Source organism: Colossoma macropomum, unplaced genomic scaffold (assembly GCF_904425465.1).
Source record: "Colossoma macropomum unplaced genomic scaffold, Colossoma_macropomum, whole genome shotgun sequence".
Classification (NCBI taxonomy): domain Eukaryota; kingdom Metazoa; phylum Chordata; class Actinopteri; order Characiformes; family Serrasalmidae; genus Colossoma; species Colossoma macropomum.
In genome coordinates, this window is record NW_023494794.1 from 7,097,469 (window position 1) to 7,116,051 (window position 18,583).

The window sequence follows — 18,583 nt, forward strand, 5'->3', positions numbered from 1 at the left end:
ATAACACAGAACACTCTCAAACAGTATGCAGGTTAGAGAGTATGCATATTATATTTGACGAGTTCACACCTAAGTTGCAAAAAATAGGCTTTTAGAATGAAGATATTTACACACAAAACTTCTTTGTATTAACAGATGCAGCCACAAGATTATTGAGGGAAAGATAAAAACATAAGGAGTATACAGTAGAAAAAACCTTCATGGCCAACAAGAAGGAAGCGATTTACAACGCGAGGGCTTGTGTAAACAGAACCCTGAGAATCCACAGTGATCATCGATCTCTGGCAAAAGTCTGTCCTCAAGGTTCAAGTTACCTGGGATATTCATTTTATCACAACTAGTTTACACATCCAAATGGAGAGGACAAGAGATGGATTCTTATTTCACCTATTCACTACCAGTCAAAGAACATACAATAGAGGGAAATGCACACCCACTGAATAAGAACATCAGATCATCTCTTTTTCATGTCTGATAGGGCTGAGAGGTAGTCAGCCTCAGTAAATGTAGTGTTAGAAGTGCAGTGCCTAGCATTATCCTCTGGGAAGGCTTATTAATGTAGCTACTTTCAGTTGGTGTTTGAAGACAACAGTAAGTCCTCTGAATTTACCTTCTTTATATTGTTTGGTGCTTCTCCAGTCTTGGAATTTATCAGTTCTTTGCATTGTTCTTCCTGCATTAACAGGTTCTATATCATGTCCAATTTTTTGTATATTAAAAAATAATGTGTTTTAGCACTTTCATAGCAAAATTGAATCTTTCAGAATAAAAAATGCTAAGCTCATTAAAGATCAGTCTGTTTAGGCTGTTGAACAGCTACCTCACAGCTCATACATATGTATGATTTAAGTTCTTAACATACAGTAACTGCATTGCACAGTGCCCCTCATAGCCACTGATTTTGCTTTACAGTTGGGTTTGTGTGCAAGAGATAGCCCTACTTCATACCTATTCTGCTGATGCAATGTAGTGGGCTCATAAATCCCAAAGTGCAATGTAAGTCTGCGACACCCTTGAGAGTATCACTGCAGTATACACATCTCTGCACTGTATTGCTCACGATGCTCTCCCGGCCTGTCTCCATGCCTTTTATTTTCCGTCTCTCCATTCTCCTGTTCGTCCACAGGGAGAAGACTCTGTCTGATCTCCATTAACAAGTCTTTTCCTTCGCTGGGTGGAAGGTTGCCCAAGTAGTACTGTGGGGCTAATTCCACCAACCTGTAACGGTAAAGTGTGCAACAGAATCAGATTAACTCTTTCAAAGACAGAGGCACAGAATCTGAGTTTGCTTTCTGATGATTAAGTATATGAAACATTTGTCCATTTAGACTATTCAGGAAGCTTAGACTCACATTACAAGGTGCCACAAATCTAATTTTTTTTTGTCTGTTATCTGATACAGCTCTGATTTCCAGATCTAAACTCAATAACATACTTTTATTAACTTAATTCAATTATGCCACACATTTCCAGTCAGTCAAGAGTTGGCATATACATATTTTTATACCTCAACAATAAATATAATAGTTGATATAACAAAATCGACATTTCAGTGTAATTTAGACTTTCAATGGACTGGAATTTTCTTTGGATGAAGATTTTAGTAATTGACACATACTTTTTATTAATTCTTGTCTGTATTATGTAAAACAGTTTTTTAAAGACAACACAATTTATTTTATTAAATTTCAGCATATTTTCAGTTTGTCAGTCAAACAACCTCATTTGTTTATTTTTTTGAGTATATGTCTAAACACAGAGATCTGTGGTTGCATGCAAAAAACATCTTACATATTTACCTTAAGTTCAATTCTTAAGGGATACTTTTAAAACTGTACATTTAATGTAAAGTGTCATAAACTGTAGTGCTAAAACTTAATACTCCACTAATGGTTATGGATTTTTTTTCACTTTGTAATTAAACGTCTCTCTCTGAAGAGATTTTACACAGCTGACTTAAATGTAACAAACTTAAAGCCAAAATTCATTGAAGATGTTTTATGAACATGACCACAGATTCAATGTGCATCCGTGCAGCCGGATATCACACTTAACTGCACATGCCCATATCACTGTGGCGATCGTCTAGTGTCAGCAGCAATGGTCTTGATAAAAAAATGTCTGTAATTCGGTTCTTTTAGGACAGAGGTCTATTCACAGCTGTTCAAACAGATATGGGCCACTTACAAACACAAATATGAACCATCAAAGTAAAAGGCTAGTTCAAAAAATTGGAATTGAGCAGTAAAGCAAGGAATGTGAATGCAGCCTAAAACACATGCTGTGCTATCAAAAGAAGTAATCATAAAGCAAAGACAGGCAAACTCACATGTGGGGGTGCACCTCTGAGGCGGTGCGGATGCAGTTGTCATGGGAGATGGTGAATTCGTGGTAGAGCACCCAGCTGGGAGGGTTGGGTCGTGGACGACGGCACAGGTATGAGGAGAACGGGTGCAGGTGAGCCACATGTCGGTGTGTCAACAGTAAGTAGTTCCCTGAGCCATCTACATCATGAGCGACCTGAGGAAGCCAGCAAACCATTAGCTATCTAGAAACCTTTTAACATTAACAGTTAGTAGCTTCTACTCATTAAACAAGTAGACAAATTTCATCACTATTTTTGCTATTCATAAGTTTAACATGACCATAAGAGTCTGTCTGATCAAATCGAACTGCTGGTTGAAGAGCATGTAAATGTGGCCATATTCACAGTTAAATAATCAAAATCATTATCTCATTATCATAATAACAGTAGTAACATAAAATAATAACTGTGCACATGATAATCCTTGTACTAAAATGGTGGGTGATTCAGTTTGAATCAACCTGTGATTTGTACACATTCCAAAAGTCCAAAAGACTTGGCACACAATCGTGACTGAAATAGCACACACTGAAGACTTCTTGCTTGTTTCTGTGCAACTTTGAGTAATAAAACACAGATTTATACCTCGCGTTTCTAAGCAAGTAAGTAGGGAGTTCCATTAAACTACCTTAAGGAAGAACCCTGAGATGAGAGCTCGCTTTATATTTGTGCTGTTGTCCTGGCAGCCAAAGGCAGGCGGTGAAACTGGCAACTCAATCCGCTGCATCACTTCTAAAAGCTCTGCCCTGATTACCACAGCCAATCGCAGCGCAGAGGCATTCAGGAAGTTGGTGGAGCACCACGCTTCATCCTCATTGTCTAATGCAAGAGACAAAAATACGGCATAATAATTTTAATTATGTTTACACTATATTTTTAAGAACTTAGTTTTTAGATCAAACACAAGTGTTTATACTTTACTGTCAACATTACAACAATCAACTTTTAATTTTTTCCATTCTGGTTCTGATGTTCTGGAGGTACTCACGCTGTAGATATGCGTTGTAGACATTAATGAGTGTAAGATGGTCTCCTTCTGAGTGCAAAAAGGGTCGTCTATGAGTTGTTGCTGCCTCTTCTTTGTTTGGTGGAGGTGTCACAAAGCATGGAGGAGCTATTCAAAGAGAAATAACTGTTTTACTTGGCTCACATGGAGTAGAAGAAATGAGCCTGGAGTATATCAAAATCAAGCGGTCAATACAAATTAAAGGCTATACGTGCTTTATTTATTAAATGTTAATATCTAAATGCCTCCATGTGAATGAAAGCTAATGCTCTATATGTATTTGTTAAAAGTAACATGACAATGGTAGGTCAGTTCTGCTTCTTTTGAACATCCTAATGTGTGCGTTTGTTGTGGGTGTAAACAAGTGTATCTGCATGCGTGTTTGAATGAACGTCCTATTCACCAGTAAGCATGGCAGCAATGGTGAGCATTTCACTGACACAGTCGAACTCGCAGGCTGCAATGAGGGCTTTGGCCAGTGGCGGCTCCAGAGGGAGCTCAGACATGATGATGCCCACCTCTGACAGATTCCCATCATCATCTAGAGCAGCCAAGTAATCCAGGTCCTCCAGAGCCTGCATCAATGCTTCTGGAGCTACAGAGACAGGTGGGAAAAAGAGAAACAGATGCTATGAAGAGTAACTGGGGAATTAACGTCACTGATCTAGAGTTAAGCGATATGACTATCATGACAAATTATGTCGTAATATGCTTTTCTAAACATATTGTGGATATTGTGTACTTAAGGAACACTGACTAACTACATGTTTTGGCCTCTTTAATTGGATTTGGTGCAGTGTAGTTTACAAACGCTTACAGAGTGTTATTAAAAGAAGAGGTGGTGCAACACAGTGGTAAACATGCCCCAGTCTGGTACAGCTGATTTAAGATATCACTTGCCAAGAAACCAGTTTTTTGGCAGCATAATCAGTGTGACAGGCCTACTTCCACCTGTATCTGTGGCATATTACACATTTTATATTGTTTTGTTTAATATTTGTGACAATTGTAATTCCTCCAGAACATGTAGAGGACTACATTTTACATAATTTTTTATTGTTTTATTATTGTTTTTTTTTTTTTTTTACTTTTAATTGCATTGAAAATGTTCTGCGCTCCCTGCATGTGAAGACATTGGACTGAATTATTCTAAAATTACTAACTGGTCATGTGAGTGAAGTAAAAATAATGTAGTGCTCTTACCTGGCCGGTCAAGGAACTTGCACTGGCCCATGTCAGCTATGTCAAGCCTTTTTAGAAGGAGGACTAGGTGGCTGAGGTTAGCCTCAGCGACTCCAGGACAGCGTGCTTCAGGCATCCCCTCCTCGTACAGGGACTGGGGGTACAGACGAAAACACACCCCTACAAGAGGAAATAAACTGAGTGGCCCCAGGACTGGAGATCCCACACTGCATTTTTTTTCATGCTCAAGAACACCTGATTCAACTCAAAAAGTAATTATCAAGCCTTTCATTATAATTTCTTCACCAAGATTCATTAAATAGTAGACAACAGAAAAATGAAATTTCAAATAGACATGCTTTTAGACCTGCTTCTCTTTTATAAGACCCTTACAGTGTTGTTCTGCATCTATCAATTAGCAATTCAAGAGTAGCAGAAGACAAATATTACAAGACTTCCAGAACACCATGAGTGTGATAGTGTCATATGAAGCCTCACCTGGCAGATTGCTGTTCACTCTCTGGGATCGAGTATCTGCCTGGTGTTTGCTAATTGGTCGCTGAACCTGAGAGTCTGCTCGGATCTGTGGATTGTACACCTGGAGTCACACAAAAAGAACAATAGCAAGTTGGTGAGGTTTTCAAAAGTGTTTCTGTATGTAGTCTGGGTTAATCAAATTATCAGCTTGTTATTATTTTCTTTATTATGTTATTTAAGCTAATAACTTATTTAGTCTAAATAAAGAAAACCATAAAAACACACAAACATACATCTTTTATGTTCAACATTTTGTATTTTATTTTTTCCACTGAAGTCAATTTTTTTCGCTTGCGTGGTTTTGTACCAGAAAAAAAATTTTTATTAATTTTTCCTTGACCATTTTCCAAGCTCTGTTTAACCTTTAGAATTAAACAAGATTTTTTTTTACTTTCAGTTCAGTTTAAAACACTATTAGGTCAACAGCACTTCTCTCCTTAACTATCCTAATTTAATATTTAATTTTACTTTTAATTCAATGTTTAATTTTGTCTAATGTTTTAATCATGTTTTTTAATTTCTATTCTCCTACACCGTTTTAATTAATTTTATTTTCTTTTTTGTAAAGCGCACTGAATGATCACAGTGTATGAAAAATATTATATAAATAAACTTGCCTTGCCTTTTGTTGCTGTGCCCTTAAGACCAGCAGTGGGAGAGTTAAAAAGAAATCCATTACTAACTATTCTCTCACTGGAAAAGTAATCTCACAGCTCATTACTTCTAAGTAACTCTCTAAAATGCATACAAATCTGTACCAATTAGAAAGTGCAAGGAATGACAACTAACTTTCAGGATTTTATTTAAGAATAGCCACAGTGAACATCTTCTGAAGGTATGTCACCATCCCTCCCTCAATTCTGAACAAGACATAGTCAATTATGCTTGGTTAAAATGTTTAACTTGTCTAATGCTATCTGAAAACCTCAAAACTAGTCATTAGAAATTGACTTTACACCTGTTGCATTTGAAACAAGAATATCAATTCTGGCCTGTTTAGCTAAAATTGGGGCTGTCTTCTTCAGCATGGGATCTTTAGCCATTTCATATTGGCATGCTGTCTGATTTAGACAGACAGATGGCTCTTTTTACAGCAGCTTCTTTCACACCTCACAATGTTTTTACTTTTATGCACAATTTTTAAAAAAGTGAATAAATAATAAACATCCACTCTTTCCCTCAATGGTCAGTGCCTGCACTCTGTTTACACTGGTCATATCCACAGTGTGTAGGCAAAATGAGTAAAGGACACAGATTATACAGATTGAATTTGTGTTTTAAACACTTTATGTGTAAAGTGTGTGCTTGAAAAAATGTAATGCCAGTAACTAATTTCTACTAAAATTTAAACTGTAATGCATTACATTACTTTGTTGCATAAAAAGGCTGACATTGCTGTAATGCGTTTCTTTGTATCATGTTACTCTCAAAACCGTTTATGACTGATATGCTATATTTTAATTACCTCCATTCAGAGTGGCTACCTTGTATTGCTTATTTTTATATATTTAAAAAAGTGCATTCTTATCGCTTCAGTTGTTACAGTGGACCAAGTTGCCGTGGGCTGAATGGATGGTCATATGTAAATGTGACATCCAACCCATAGTGAATTTTAAACACACAATTTTTGTAGCTTTAGTTTAGTTTTGGTAAATCCCTTCATGAACGTTGCATTCCCCTACTGATCAGCTCACTGTTTTGAGTTGAAGTCCGGTATCAATAACATAGCGAATGTTGGGCAGAGAGAAGGAGGCCTCTCCGAGGGCGTCTGTGAGGATGACCCTGCGTCTTAAACCGGATTCCTCAGAACTGTCCAGACCAGGCTGCTCCTCTTCTTTCGGTTCAGCCTGGCCCTCAGCCCCCTCCGTATCATACACTTGCTGTGTGGCCCCACCAAGACCAGAGTGCAGCAGGAGCACCCGTAGTGCCCCCAGCTGAGGACTCAGAGCCACAGACTCCTTCTCTAACAGAGCGGCACACTCATCAATTTCCTAAGAGCAACACAGAGCAGAAAAAAAAATGTACTGTTACTATAGCATTTATGGTAAATATTCAGTACTTGCTCAATCAATAGGGTTTTATATACATTTTTGCATGGCATTTACAGAGTGACTGCTTGTAAAAAGGCTGTGCATGTGGTAAACTGAGGCCTCATTTCCTATACAGAAAAAAGTCATCTAAACATCATCACCACCTCCCCAAAAGACAAGAGACAATAATGTTTATTAACATAGAACAAAAAGCTTTGAAGACCCAATGAACTGAAGCAGGTATTTTAAACTACGAGTGTGTTAAAAAACAGTCCATCTAAGCAACTGTTAACAAAAAACGAGAAGATTTGTCCTATATAGTACATTAAAGCATGGGTGTCAAACTGAGCTCCTTCAAGGCTACCACTCTGCAGAATTTAGCATTTTGCCTCTTTAAGCATAACTGATTAAACTCATCAGATAAATAGCAAGGCCCTGAGCTGAATGCAGAAGCCCTGTTTAAGTCATAAAATTGTAATGTAAATTACAAAAAAAAATTGTAATGTAAATTACATGCTTTCAGAAGCATGTTTTATATGTAACATTTAATCTGAACAGGCTGTACTGACACATAACGGATGTAAGCAACAAGAAACATTTAAACCTTGCATTAAAAATGTTTTCATTCATTACATTACATTACAAACTTTTTTATTCGTTACCAGGTAGGAACTCAGTTTGACAGCCATGCATTAGAGTACTGCACATCAATGGAATATTTTGAAAAAAAATCTTTAGTTAAACTATAGTAAGACAAATATTCTGTGTGTATTTTTAATTTCATATATATTTTGTTTATAAAAATCCAAAAAATCCAAACTTTGTTTTAGCCTGTATGCACCCACATGTACATCTATGTAGGTCAATCAACTTTAACAAAGTGGCTTCCAATCCCACTCCTGGTCCATGCTCGGCACATATTTGTCTACTCTACACACCTGACCGAGCCTATAAGGAGCGTGTTAATTACTCAATGTGTTGAATCAGCTGTGCTTGGTGAGACAAAGCACAAAAGTATTCATAGTGTGGGGTTGCCAGGACTGAGACGGGGAATACGTGTTTTAACGGGACACATCATGGGTTAACCCCTTTTCCACTTGGGTTTACTTTGCTTACTTTATTTTTTGGATTACAAGGCACAGGACTGTTTCTCAAAACCCCAGAAGCAAAAACAAGCTGACTCTATATTTATGTCTCATCACCAGAGGCCAGTTGCAAGAAGCAAGAAAATAAGACACCACAGATCCTCACTGTTAGAGAACTTGATTGGTTTTCAGCTGAACTCAGCCCACTAACTACATTTTCTTTTGTCCCTGTTCATCTACCTAAATATAACCAAGCTAGCTCGGCTGATGGTTTATGTATTAATTCTGTGGCCACCACGGATATTTACTCGTACAGTTCTATATTAATAACACATGCATGTTTGGAGAACAAACATCCTCCACTTTTACTCAACACAAACACACATGCCCACATATACACCAGCTCATTTACTACAACAACTACCTAATAATGCATAGACCCCTCCAATCAATCCATATGAGTTAACCACAAAGCATTAATGGGCTTTTCCAAAGCACAGTTTGAATGTTCTTGGCAGCTGTTACTACATTTACAGTATCACATGAGTCCTAGGATGAGGAAATGGGTGAGGCCATGATAATATTGACAAAGAAGGAGTAGACATGAAATTAGAGTCACATGCATTAGAAGGACGATAATTACATTGGCTTGCGTTATATGAGCATGTTTTGGTCAGTTCAGATATGCTTATTTTCCTTATATTCTACACACACAATAATCTGATGAAACATGTCTTGATAAATGCATCTATGCATGTGTTTATGTGCTTGTTTTATGTGAAGAAGGGATTTGTCATTTGAGACCTGATGTGATCCAACCAATTCTATTAGATCACACCTCTCCCTGAGAGTAAATAACCTCAGTGGTGTCGAGACACCTGACACCCAATACGCCTGTGCCATTCGGCAGATTACAGCTAAAGAGTGCAGCTCAAAAAGACAGGAAGAGCATAAAGACCAGAGAACGATAGATGTGTGGATTGAAAACCCAGAGATATGACAAAAGGGTAGATTAATAAATCAGTAATAAGGTCCAAGACTGACTAAAGACTTAACTCAAAGAGACTGACAGAACGATCACTTTGTGGAAGACATCTGACTGAAAGATAAAACCTTCACCAATATACCAGACCTTTCAATGATATTACCTCTGGGTAATCTGAATATAATTCTGAAGTAAACATTTCCAAAGCATTTATTTGCTTCTTGCTAAAGACAACAATGGACTAAAATGCAATTCAAACTACTGAAACTGAGAAATGGCAATAAGAAGAGATATAGGGATTTTAAATGGACTGAAAGCTCCACCCAGAAAAACACGTTTATCCGCTCATATTTGCATCTTTACTCGCTAAACTTGCATCATTAAAGCTTAAGTGTGCCAAAATGAAGCTGCTTAGGTGTTCTAGCTAAGCTAATGTTAGCCTCTACAGTAAGGTGATCAGATTTCTGAAATGAAAACTGGGGACATTTCCAACTTGGAGGTCAATACATCATTAAAATATTCGTTTTAATCTATGAAATAAAAATGGGGGAGAGTTCCAGTTTATTTTATATATGTAGTTTTCCCCCTCGCAAGATTTGTTGCTCGTCGCTTTTTTAAGCACAGCCCTAAGGTAGCTCCAGTTCTGGAGACATAGAGATGGCTGTTATCAACATATGCCATATGTAATACATAAATTGCTTAAAAAATTATGCAGTATAAAAAAAATGATGCACTACGTTTTTGCTTCGTAGCCCACATTCAAGTAGACTGTAAGCCAAATCATATAGCTTACCTATCACCCCTGCTTTTAATCCCTGGGTTACCTCAGGTCTTAAAAAAAGATGTTTGTGGTGATGTTGTGGACTCACTTGACACTTGTTAGCTTCTGGTCGAGTTTTATACAGCAGTATTCTCTAAAACTTACCAAGCAAGTGGTAGAAATTGTTAGTAGATAGCAGCAGCCAGCCCCCTCCGTTGGCCAAAACAAGCACACGTGAAATACTGTAGTGCAATTATATCACTGCAGTTGCAATATGCCTTTCAATTAGGGGTCTACCGATGTGTTTTTCTGGGCCGAGACTGATTATTAGTAGACAAGGAGAAAAATGACCCATATACTTGGCCCATATGCACTGGCCATAAATTTGAAGTTTGAATAGTGTGAAAATGTATAGAAACACAACTCCTACACTAAATTAACTTTAAGTAAACACAATGTTTATTGAAACACAACTAAACATTTAGTGTACATTTGGAAATGCTGATGATAAAATGTAATGATTTTCCAAAAAACTTCAAGAGCTGAAAATAAACTTTTCAATAGTTCTTTAAAAAAAAACAAATGAAAAATATGTAATGAAAGGTGTACCTGATAAAAAGGCCAGTAAGTTTAGATCCAAGGTAGATGTACCTAATAAACTGGTGACTATCAGCTGGCACTTAAGACGCACTTAACTGCAAATGCCCTGGTCAATGAAATTAGAAAGTAACAAGATTAAAACGTCTGAGGACTATAAATACCTGGTCACTAGGGAGGAAGACCAGAATATCTCCTTCCTCTCCTCGCCGGTGGAGATCCAGCACCATCTGACAAGAGGCTGATGTTAGGTCTCGTCCTGCAGGGGGGTCCCGGTACAGTGTCTCTATAGTGGGTTTGTCCGATGGTGGGTCAATAGTAAGATGAGGCACACCCTCCCCCAGGAAGCTGGCCATGGTGCTGGCCACAGGGGGTGCTGCAAGCACCACTACCCGCAGGTCACAACGTTGCCGGCACACATCCCGCAAGAGGCCCATCAGTACGTCAGTGGCCACAGTGCGCTCCTGAGCCTCATCCACCACCAGCACGCCGTACTGCCGCAGCAAGGGATCCGACATCATCTCCTGCAGGAGTAGCGAGTCGGTCACAAAGCTGGGGAAGACAATATGTGGGGAAAGGGACATTTAGAGACATTTCTATGTGGAAATAAGGAGGACAGAAAGACTATTAATGGCATTTCAGTGCTGTACATCCTCATATTATATGTTCCAAAACAGCACCATGTGAAGGTCTCAGTGTAACTCTGCCTTCATGTGGTCATTTATGGTCCTATTTCTCACTTATGAAGTAGTAATTACTTAGTCAGAGAGTTAGCCAGCTTTATCTATTTTGGTATCTTCCTCACATTTTCCTATATTATACACAATCTCATAATGTAATGTAGTTATTTCACACAAGTAAAATTGGTGACTAAGAAAACTTTGCATTTAGAAAAATAGAGTAACCCCCCCATCAACTTTCCTCCCCTATGATAAATACTAGTAACATCAATATATCAGTATCAGTAAAATATCAATAGCAAGTCAGAAATCAATATCAAATTGTTTTTGTAGCTTCCACCTGTAATTCCTTAAACAGACTATATGCAACTTTTATGGCAGGAACTCATATTTTCAATAATTTCTAAAAACCACAAAGATAACATAATTTCTAACTCACCGCAGTAAAGTGTCTGGTGTGCAGCCATCATCATGAGGTACTCTATAGCCCACCTCCAACCCCAAACTTAGGTCCATTTCATCAGCTACACGAATTGCCAGACTACAGGCGGCTGCTGCATAGGGCTGACAACAGCAAACTAAGCCCTGAGTAAACTGATGAGAGAGTGCGTACTCCACACACCACTGAGGCACCTACACACAACAAATACAAATTATGTGGTTATACGCCAATCAAATACACATAAAAATGTATTACAGTATTTTTTGCAGTTTTATAGTTTTCAACTATTTTGTTGCAAAATATTAATTAACTATGGCCTGTTGGATGGGATAGGCCCATGCTGCTAAGTCCGTTTATTTGGGTAACTGTGTGGAAAATAACCATGACCAATAAACAACTAAACTGGATGAGAGGGGTATTTTTGCCCTCACTTTTCCTTTTCGTCCAGTAATTCTTTGACGGTCCCCTAAAATGAAGAGGACATGGGAGCAAGCACAATGATAACATGAGTTAGTTTAACTGATGCCCTCTTCTCTGAAGCCATTTAGTCTGATGTACGAGAGCTGAGACACGATTTTACTCGTATGTTTTCCCAAGACCTGAAGCTGTTCTATCTGATGTTTGAAACCTGATGCTGTGGTGTGAGGATGTCCTAAAATGTACACCGTGACATGGGCAGCTTTTTTGTATAGGCACAATATCTGCCTGTAGCAGTATGTGAAATGCAAATAAAAACAGAAATACAATATAATTAATGTTTTATCAACTTCTTTGTTTCTCTGAAATTGATGCCTGAAAAAAAGATTTTGAAGTAAAACTAGGAAGACTGTTTAATGTTCAAAAAACATTTTAAGAGATGATGCAACCGTGTTGGATACAAAAGGAGCATCTAGGAAAGGCCTAGTCCTTTATGAGCAAGAATGGGCTGAGGCTCGACAGTTTAAAAAAAATGCATTAGCAAATAGTCCAACAGTTTAAAACCAAAGGGCCTCATTCACTAACCGTTCTCAAGAAATTTCTTCTTAGAAACCCACTTACACAGTTTTCACGAAGATTCTGACATTCACCAATGTTTTCTTATTTGGGATTTGCTCTTAAGTAAAAACAAAATCTACGCACACTCAAGAGCACAAAAGTGTGAATAATTCAGTGGTTTAAGAACATGTCATAGTCTCACATAGACTTTTTCTTAGGACCTTTCTAAATAACAAATTTAAGAAAAAACTTAGGAAGCTATTGGTGAATTAGGCCCACTGTTACTCATCAAGCATTTGCAAGGATTCTAGCTATTTCACCCTCTACAGGGAATAGTATTATCAAACGATTCAGGGAATCCAGAGAATCTCTGTGTGTAAAAAGAAAGGCCAAAACCACAAGTAAAGGCTGTCTTCAGTATCAAAGGTCACAGGCACTGTTTTAAAAACTGGCATGTTTTTCTGATGATATCACCGCATGGGCTTGAGAATACTTAGACAAACCACTGTCAATAAACACTACTTGTTGCTGCATCCACAAATGCAGCTTACGGCTGCACTATGCACAACAGAATCACAGGTCAACAATGCCCAGAAATGCTGCTAACTTTTCTGGGCTTGAGCTCATCTGACATTGACTGATGCACAGTGGAAACGTCTATTATGTTCTAATGAGTCAACCTTTAGATTATTCACAGAAATAATGCATGTCGTGTTCACCAGGTTGAAGAAGTAAAGGACCATTCAGGCTGTTACCAGCTTCTCAGGCCAGGGTCTGGGTATAGGATGTATCAGTGCCCATGGCATGTGTAATTTGCACATCTGTGAAAGCACCATTAATGCTGAAAGATACACATTTTGGAGCAACATAAACAGTCTTTTTCAGGGATGTCCATGCTTATTCCAACAAGACAACGCCAAGAAACATTTTTCACATTACAACTGCATGGTTGCATAATCAGAGAACGTGGGTGCTAGCCTTGCCCCCCGTCTCCTACTGAAAATGTGTAGTGCATCATGAAATGCAAAATACGACAACAAAAGCCCTGTATTGTTGGGCAGTTGATAATTTGTTCACACTTAAAAGTGGCAACGTGCTGCAGGAACGTGGAACGTGCTGCAGGCATCATACTTGGAATGAGCATACCTTTTTTTAAAAAAAAAAAGAAAGAAAAAAAAAGGTTCAGAATGGAAAACATCAAATATTGTGTTTTTATATTTATTTTCAATCTAATATAGTTTAAGCAGAATTTCTAAACACTGATTTCTTTCCTTTCTGATGTCTTTATTGGCTTTATTGGTATTTTCACATGCTGTTCCAACCTTTTTGGGTTCTTATATTTGGTACTGTAAATGTAATATTAATATATATCACATGACCCAAAATGTTTGAAAATTCTGTTATGTGCATAGATGAGAGCACAAGTGTCTTTCTACAGTTTGCATGAAAAAAAATCAATAAATGAATGGCATTTTTTAAAGCAGTGGTAAATGAGTATTTACTGTCACTGATGACTGTAACCGCTGTAACCTGGTTAATTGTCACCAGGCACACGCCTAGTGCTGGTCCATACAACTAAGTCAGGGAGCATGTATGAGTACGTGTGAGTATGAGATTGTGCATAGCTCCTTACTTGTGTGCTCTTGCCAGTGCCACCCTCTCCACTCAGCACCACCATGCTGTGAGTCTCCAGGTGCTCCAGCAGGCCGTATTTCAAGCTCCAAACAGGCAGCCCTCTACGCTCCTCCAACATGGTGTAGTAGCGTGAGGAGAAGGGCAGGCTATCATAAGGGTTCACTTCCAGATCAGCCAGCTCGCCCTCACCACCCTCCGTCCCTTCCTCCAAATCCCCGGACAACAGCGAGGACATGGAGAGGTTGTCCAGTGCAGAAAGGCCAGGGCTGGCTTTCGGGACCGCTGGGGAGGACGACATTATGAGAAGTACACGAGGGCTGAAGACTGTCACCTGAGGAACTCAGGAAGTCTGAACTACCTGTAGAGGTGGAGAGAAGATTCCATACGTACTTTACTATATGCTTGTAAGAGTTAAAGGTCTATTTCAACATAGAAAAAGAAAAAAAATAAGTGGTGTTGCATAATGTGGTTTTAGCAGCCTGGCCTGCAATTGCTTGTATATTACCAAACAAGAAAAGGTCTTATGGATACACCAATTTTTCCTCTCGCAGCACTGATTCATCGGCTAATACTGAGTACTAATCCAATATGAGCACTCTGTTAAGGCAAAGTACATAAATATACAGCAGAGGGTAATGTACCACAGCCATACTACAGCGGAGACGGTCATGTGCTAATTTTATGATTATGGTGTTACAGAAGGTTTAAAGAATTCATTGGGTGTTGAGTGGTGTGTTCAATATGACATAATTTATGATGATAATGCTAAATATTGTCTCGAGACAGTAAGCTTTTCTGAACAAATCACAGATTTTGTCAGTACTTAAACAACAATGATCAGCTGCATGTTTAACTTTTAATTTTAAGAGAGCATAACTAGTCCTGTTTAATTAGATTTAATGCAGAACAGTATGCACAATATTAAATGTTAAAGTTTTTGAGTACTAATGTGGCACTACTGGCTCTTTTTCTGTCTGTGCAAACACATCAGATGTCAAAAAACATATATATACCCTGGCATGTATCATAAAAATTTCCTGAAGTATCATAAACATATATTTTTGTCATATCCAAAAATATATATATATATATATATATATCATAAACATATATTTTTGTCCACTACTAACTGTGACAGTAAAAAAGAGAATCAGCCATGTCTGGCTTTTATATGTTTAATAAAATTATTATCAGAAAAGTCTAATATCAATACAGTATTTTGAATTGTGAAATACCTTAGTATGAGCAGGGTTAGTTCAGTGGTTTTTTGCAAGGAGCTGGTCAAGAGCTAGCAACGCTCTTCAGCAGCTGTGGCACTCTGCTATTCCACACATTTAAGGAATGTTAGCACACGCCTTGCGGCCATTCACACAAATGTCTTTCAGTTGATGTCCACTCTCTCCCTGTACATTATTATAGGTATCACAACATTTTATTTTAAAACATGATCATTTTGCTTTGTGTCACCAAGCCAGACTATAGCCATGCTCTTTGAGATTAGGTTGAGCTATCAGCACAGAACATGCAAAAACGAGTGCCATGCAAACCGTCACTATGAACATATTCGCCATGGAGATTCTGCCACCAGGTCTGAGATGCAGAGAGGTGTTCAAGCAGAACTGGTGTAATTTACTTCAGTATGTATGAAACAGCACAGATTCGTGTACAAAAATACCTCCTCATGTTGTCATGAACACAAAAGACATGAAATGGAATTATTTCACTAATTTGTGGCAAAATTAAGCACAAGTAGGACAAAGGCTAGAAGTGAATTTTCTGTTGTTTTATCCAGTAGAAGCTCCAGGGCTGCTGTGGATGGGCACAACAAATCTGCAGCTTGGCCGAACCTTGAAATTCACTCTCATGCCCGGGGTGCTACCACGAATTAATAACGAGTACAGCTTTGACATCAGAAAAGGAAAAATAAACCTGAGATAAATGAAACATGGAATTTACTACAGAAAAAAAATCTGTATTCCGAAACTCATAACTTTAATTTGAAATTCATCCATTTTATGCAGGTTTTTATTGCTTTAGGTTTAATGATTGACAGTGGGATAACTGTTAGTAGTTACAGTATGTATGTAATGTTGTGCCTGGTTACTTCTGTGCTTTAAGTAAGCCATGTTCATGATTCCAGTCCAGTCCAGTGATGGCTTGGAACAGCTAAGATTTTTTTTCTATGAGCTTTTGGTCTACTCTGAGATCTTAGCTATGCTTATTATTATGTTGGTGATGTCTCCAAAAATGGAGTTTAATATACTCTGCAACAACATTTTATTTGTGTTTTTTTACTATCTATTCAAACATTTTAATAAGCATAAATTTGAGCGGGCCAATGATAAAAGTGCGTGAGCCTAGGCCCACTGGGCCGAATTATACTACTGTCGTTGGTTCTATCATTGTCTTATGTAGGACAAGTAAGTAAGCTTTATCACTATATAGTAGTAACATTGTGCTATTACGATGCGAAAACGTGACCATGCTTGTTGTGACAATGTATTGTGAAGAGTAGACATTTTATTAATTATGACTTTGAATGCATTCTCTTTGTTCGAGCGCAAAAGTTCATGAACAACCAGCATGAATCAACAACCCAAAATAACATTTTCATTAGTAAGCTGTGCAACAAAATAGATAGTCATCATTTTGCTTCATTCAAGTTTTTTTTTTTTTTCAAAATATAGTGACAATATCGTATCGTGAAGCCGATATCAAAAATAGAACCGAACTGTGGGCCGAGCGTATCGTTACAACCCTACTACTACACAGTGAACAAAACTGACAAATTATTATACCAACACATGCTAGCCTAATGCTGTACGCTTCCAAAAATAAATAAAACTGGCGTTAGGGTTTTTAGGCTATTAAACGTCCTAATTATGAAGACATCAGGGAATCTGTTTTAGTGACACGAAGAAAAATGTCCATTTCATGACACCTAAGAGGGGGAAGAGGGGAGGGGCGGGTTAATATCACGGGGAAAAGGGGGCACAACCATAACAAAGGATCAGCTTCAAGGCTAACTCAATAAAACAATAAAACGACAACAGAGTTAGCTCGCTAAAACGTAACCTAGCTACCTCCTGCATAATAAAACGCTCACGGTTCACAGAGCTGAGATAAATAACCTACCTCACACACGGTCCATACACTAGCGAAAGCACTTTAGCCTGCCTTTACAGTGAAAACAGTGGAAATGTACACGGGCATAACCATGTCAAATATCAACAGTCGCCATTTGTTCAGGATTAAGTCTTCTCTTCTTAAAAAACAACGACGCTATCGATGTAGTCTGTCTGAATGTTGACCTAAGGCAACAGTCTACGTGTCAGCTGACTGACTGTCATAAAACAGTGACAGCGTTAGAGACTAAACCTCGACGATTAAGAATCTTTGAAAACATGTTTAGAAACAACGACATAAAATGTCACTTTACCTGAGACACATTTCTCCGAAGTGGGGGACACCGAAACCTCCCAACGAGGCACGCCTGTTATCGCCCTGTCATATCGCTCTGACACACCGGAGCCTTCCAGCGGAACACCACCACAGAGGAAACAGACCGCCTCACCAACTACACGCAGGACACAGGCGCATTAAGACGATGTGAGACAGATCTTACGGTGAACCGTCCAGAGCCGCAGATTATGTCCTCTATAATTCGTGACTGTTGATGTTGGTCATCGGCCATCGAGCCCTACCGAAACTCCGCCATCTTTGCTGAGCTCACCGTGTGCAGGTGGAGGAGGAGCTGCGGACTGAAGGAGGAGCTGCTCCCTTCACTCACCCTTAAACAGCCCTCATCACCTCACTGATCGCTCCAGGCAGGTTAGCAGTGAAAAAAGGAAGAATACCAACAAAATAGCGAACATCAACTTTAAAAAGTAGGCACACTCTTTAAAAACCGGATGTTATTAACCTAGTAATGTCCCTATATTAAATTTTAAATGGATAAAAGGTGAGATTTTATTACTTTTTTATCACTTAACTTATTAAATCCAGTCTTTGGGGCACGTGGGACTACTGCTTGAAAAAAGCGACAAAAATCCAAATTTGTGAATAAAAGTATGAACCAATATGACAAATAAATATACCTTCATATATTATCAAAAAAGGTGTCAAGCTCGTAATATATTTCCATACGTTTTATATATATGTGTATATTATAAATTGACCCTATTACATATATTTCAACAACATATGTGCATACATTTCAATCATTTAAATTATTGACATATGTGCATATGTGTGCATATACAGCGATCAGCCATAACATTATGACCACCTCCTTGTTTCTACTC

The 18,583-nt window shown here is 38.3% G+C and overlaps 1 protein-coding gene across 1 annotated transcript; it reads right to left on the reverse strand.

Annotated features, from left to right (window-relative positions):
• Nucleotides 1–28: 28 nt before the first annotated feature.
• dqx1 (DEAQ box RNA-dependent ATPase 1) lies at nucleotides 29–18,033 on the reverse strand. Its single transcript, XM_036579998.1, has 12 exons — nucleotides 17,719–18,033; nucleotides 14,278–14,637; nucleotides 11,667–11,860; nucleotides 10,712–11,099; nucleotides 6,785–7,081; nucleotides 5,052–5,151; nucleotides 4,575–4,733; nucleotides 3,775–3,966; nucleotides 3,354–3,479; nucleotides 2,994–3,184; nucleotides 2,330–2,520; nucleotides 29–1,218 (listed from the first exon to the last, which is right to left on the reverse strand). The coding sequence occupies exons 2-12, from the start codon at nucleotides 14,575–14,577 to the stop codon at nucleotides 1,023–1,025; spliced, it is 2,334 nt and encodes a 777-aa protein (XP_036435891.1). The 5' UTR covers nucleotides 14,578–14,637; nucleotides 17,719–18,033; the 3' UTR covers nucleotides 29–1,022.
• Between the last annotated feature and the right edge of the window lie 550 nt (nucleotides 18,034–18,583).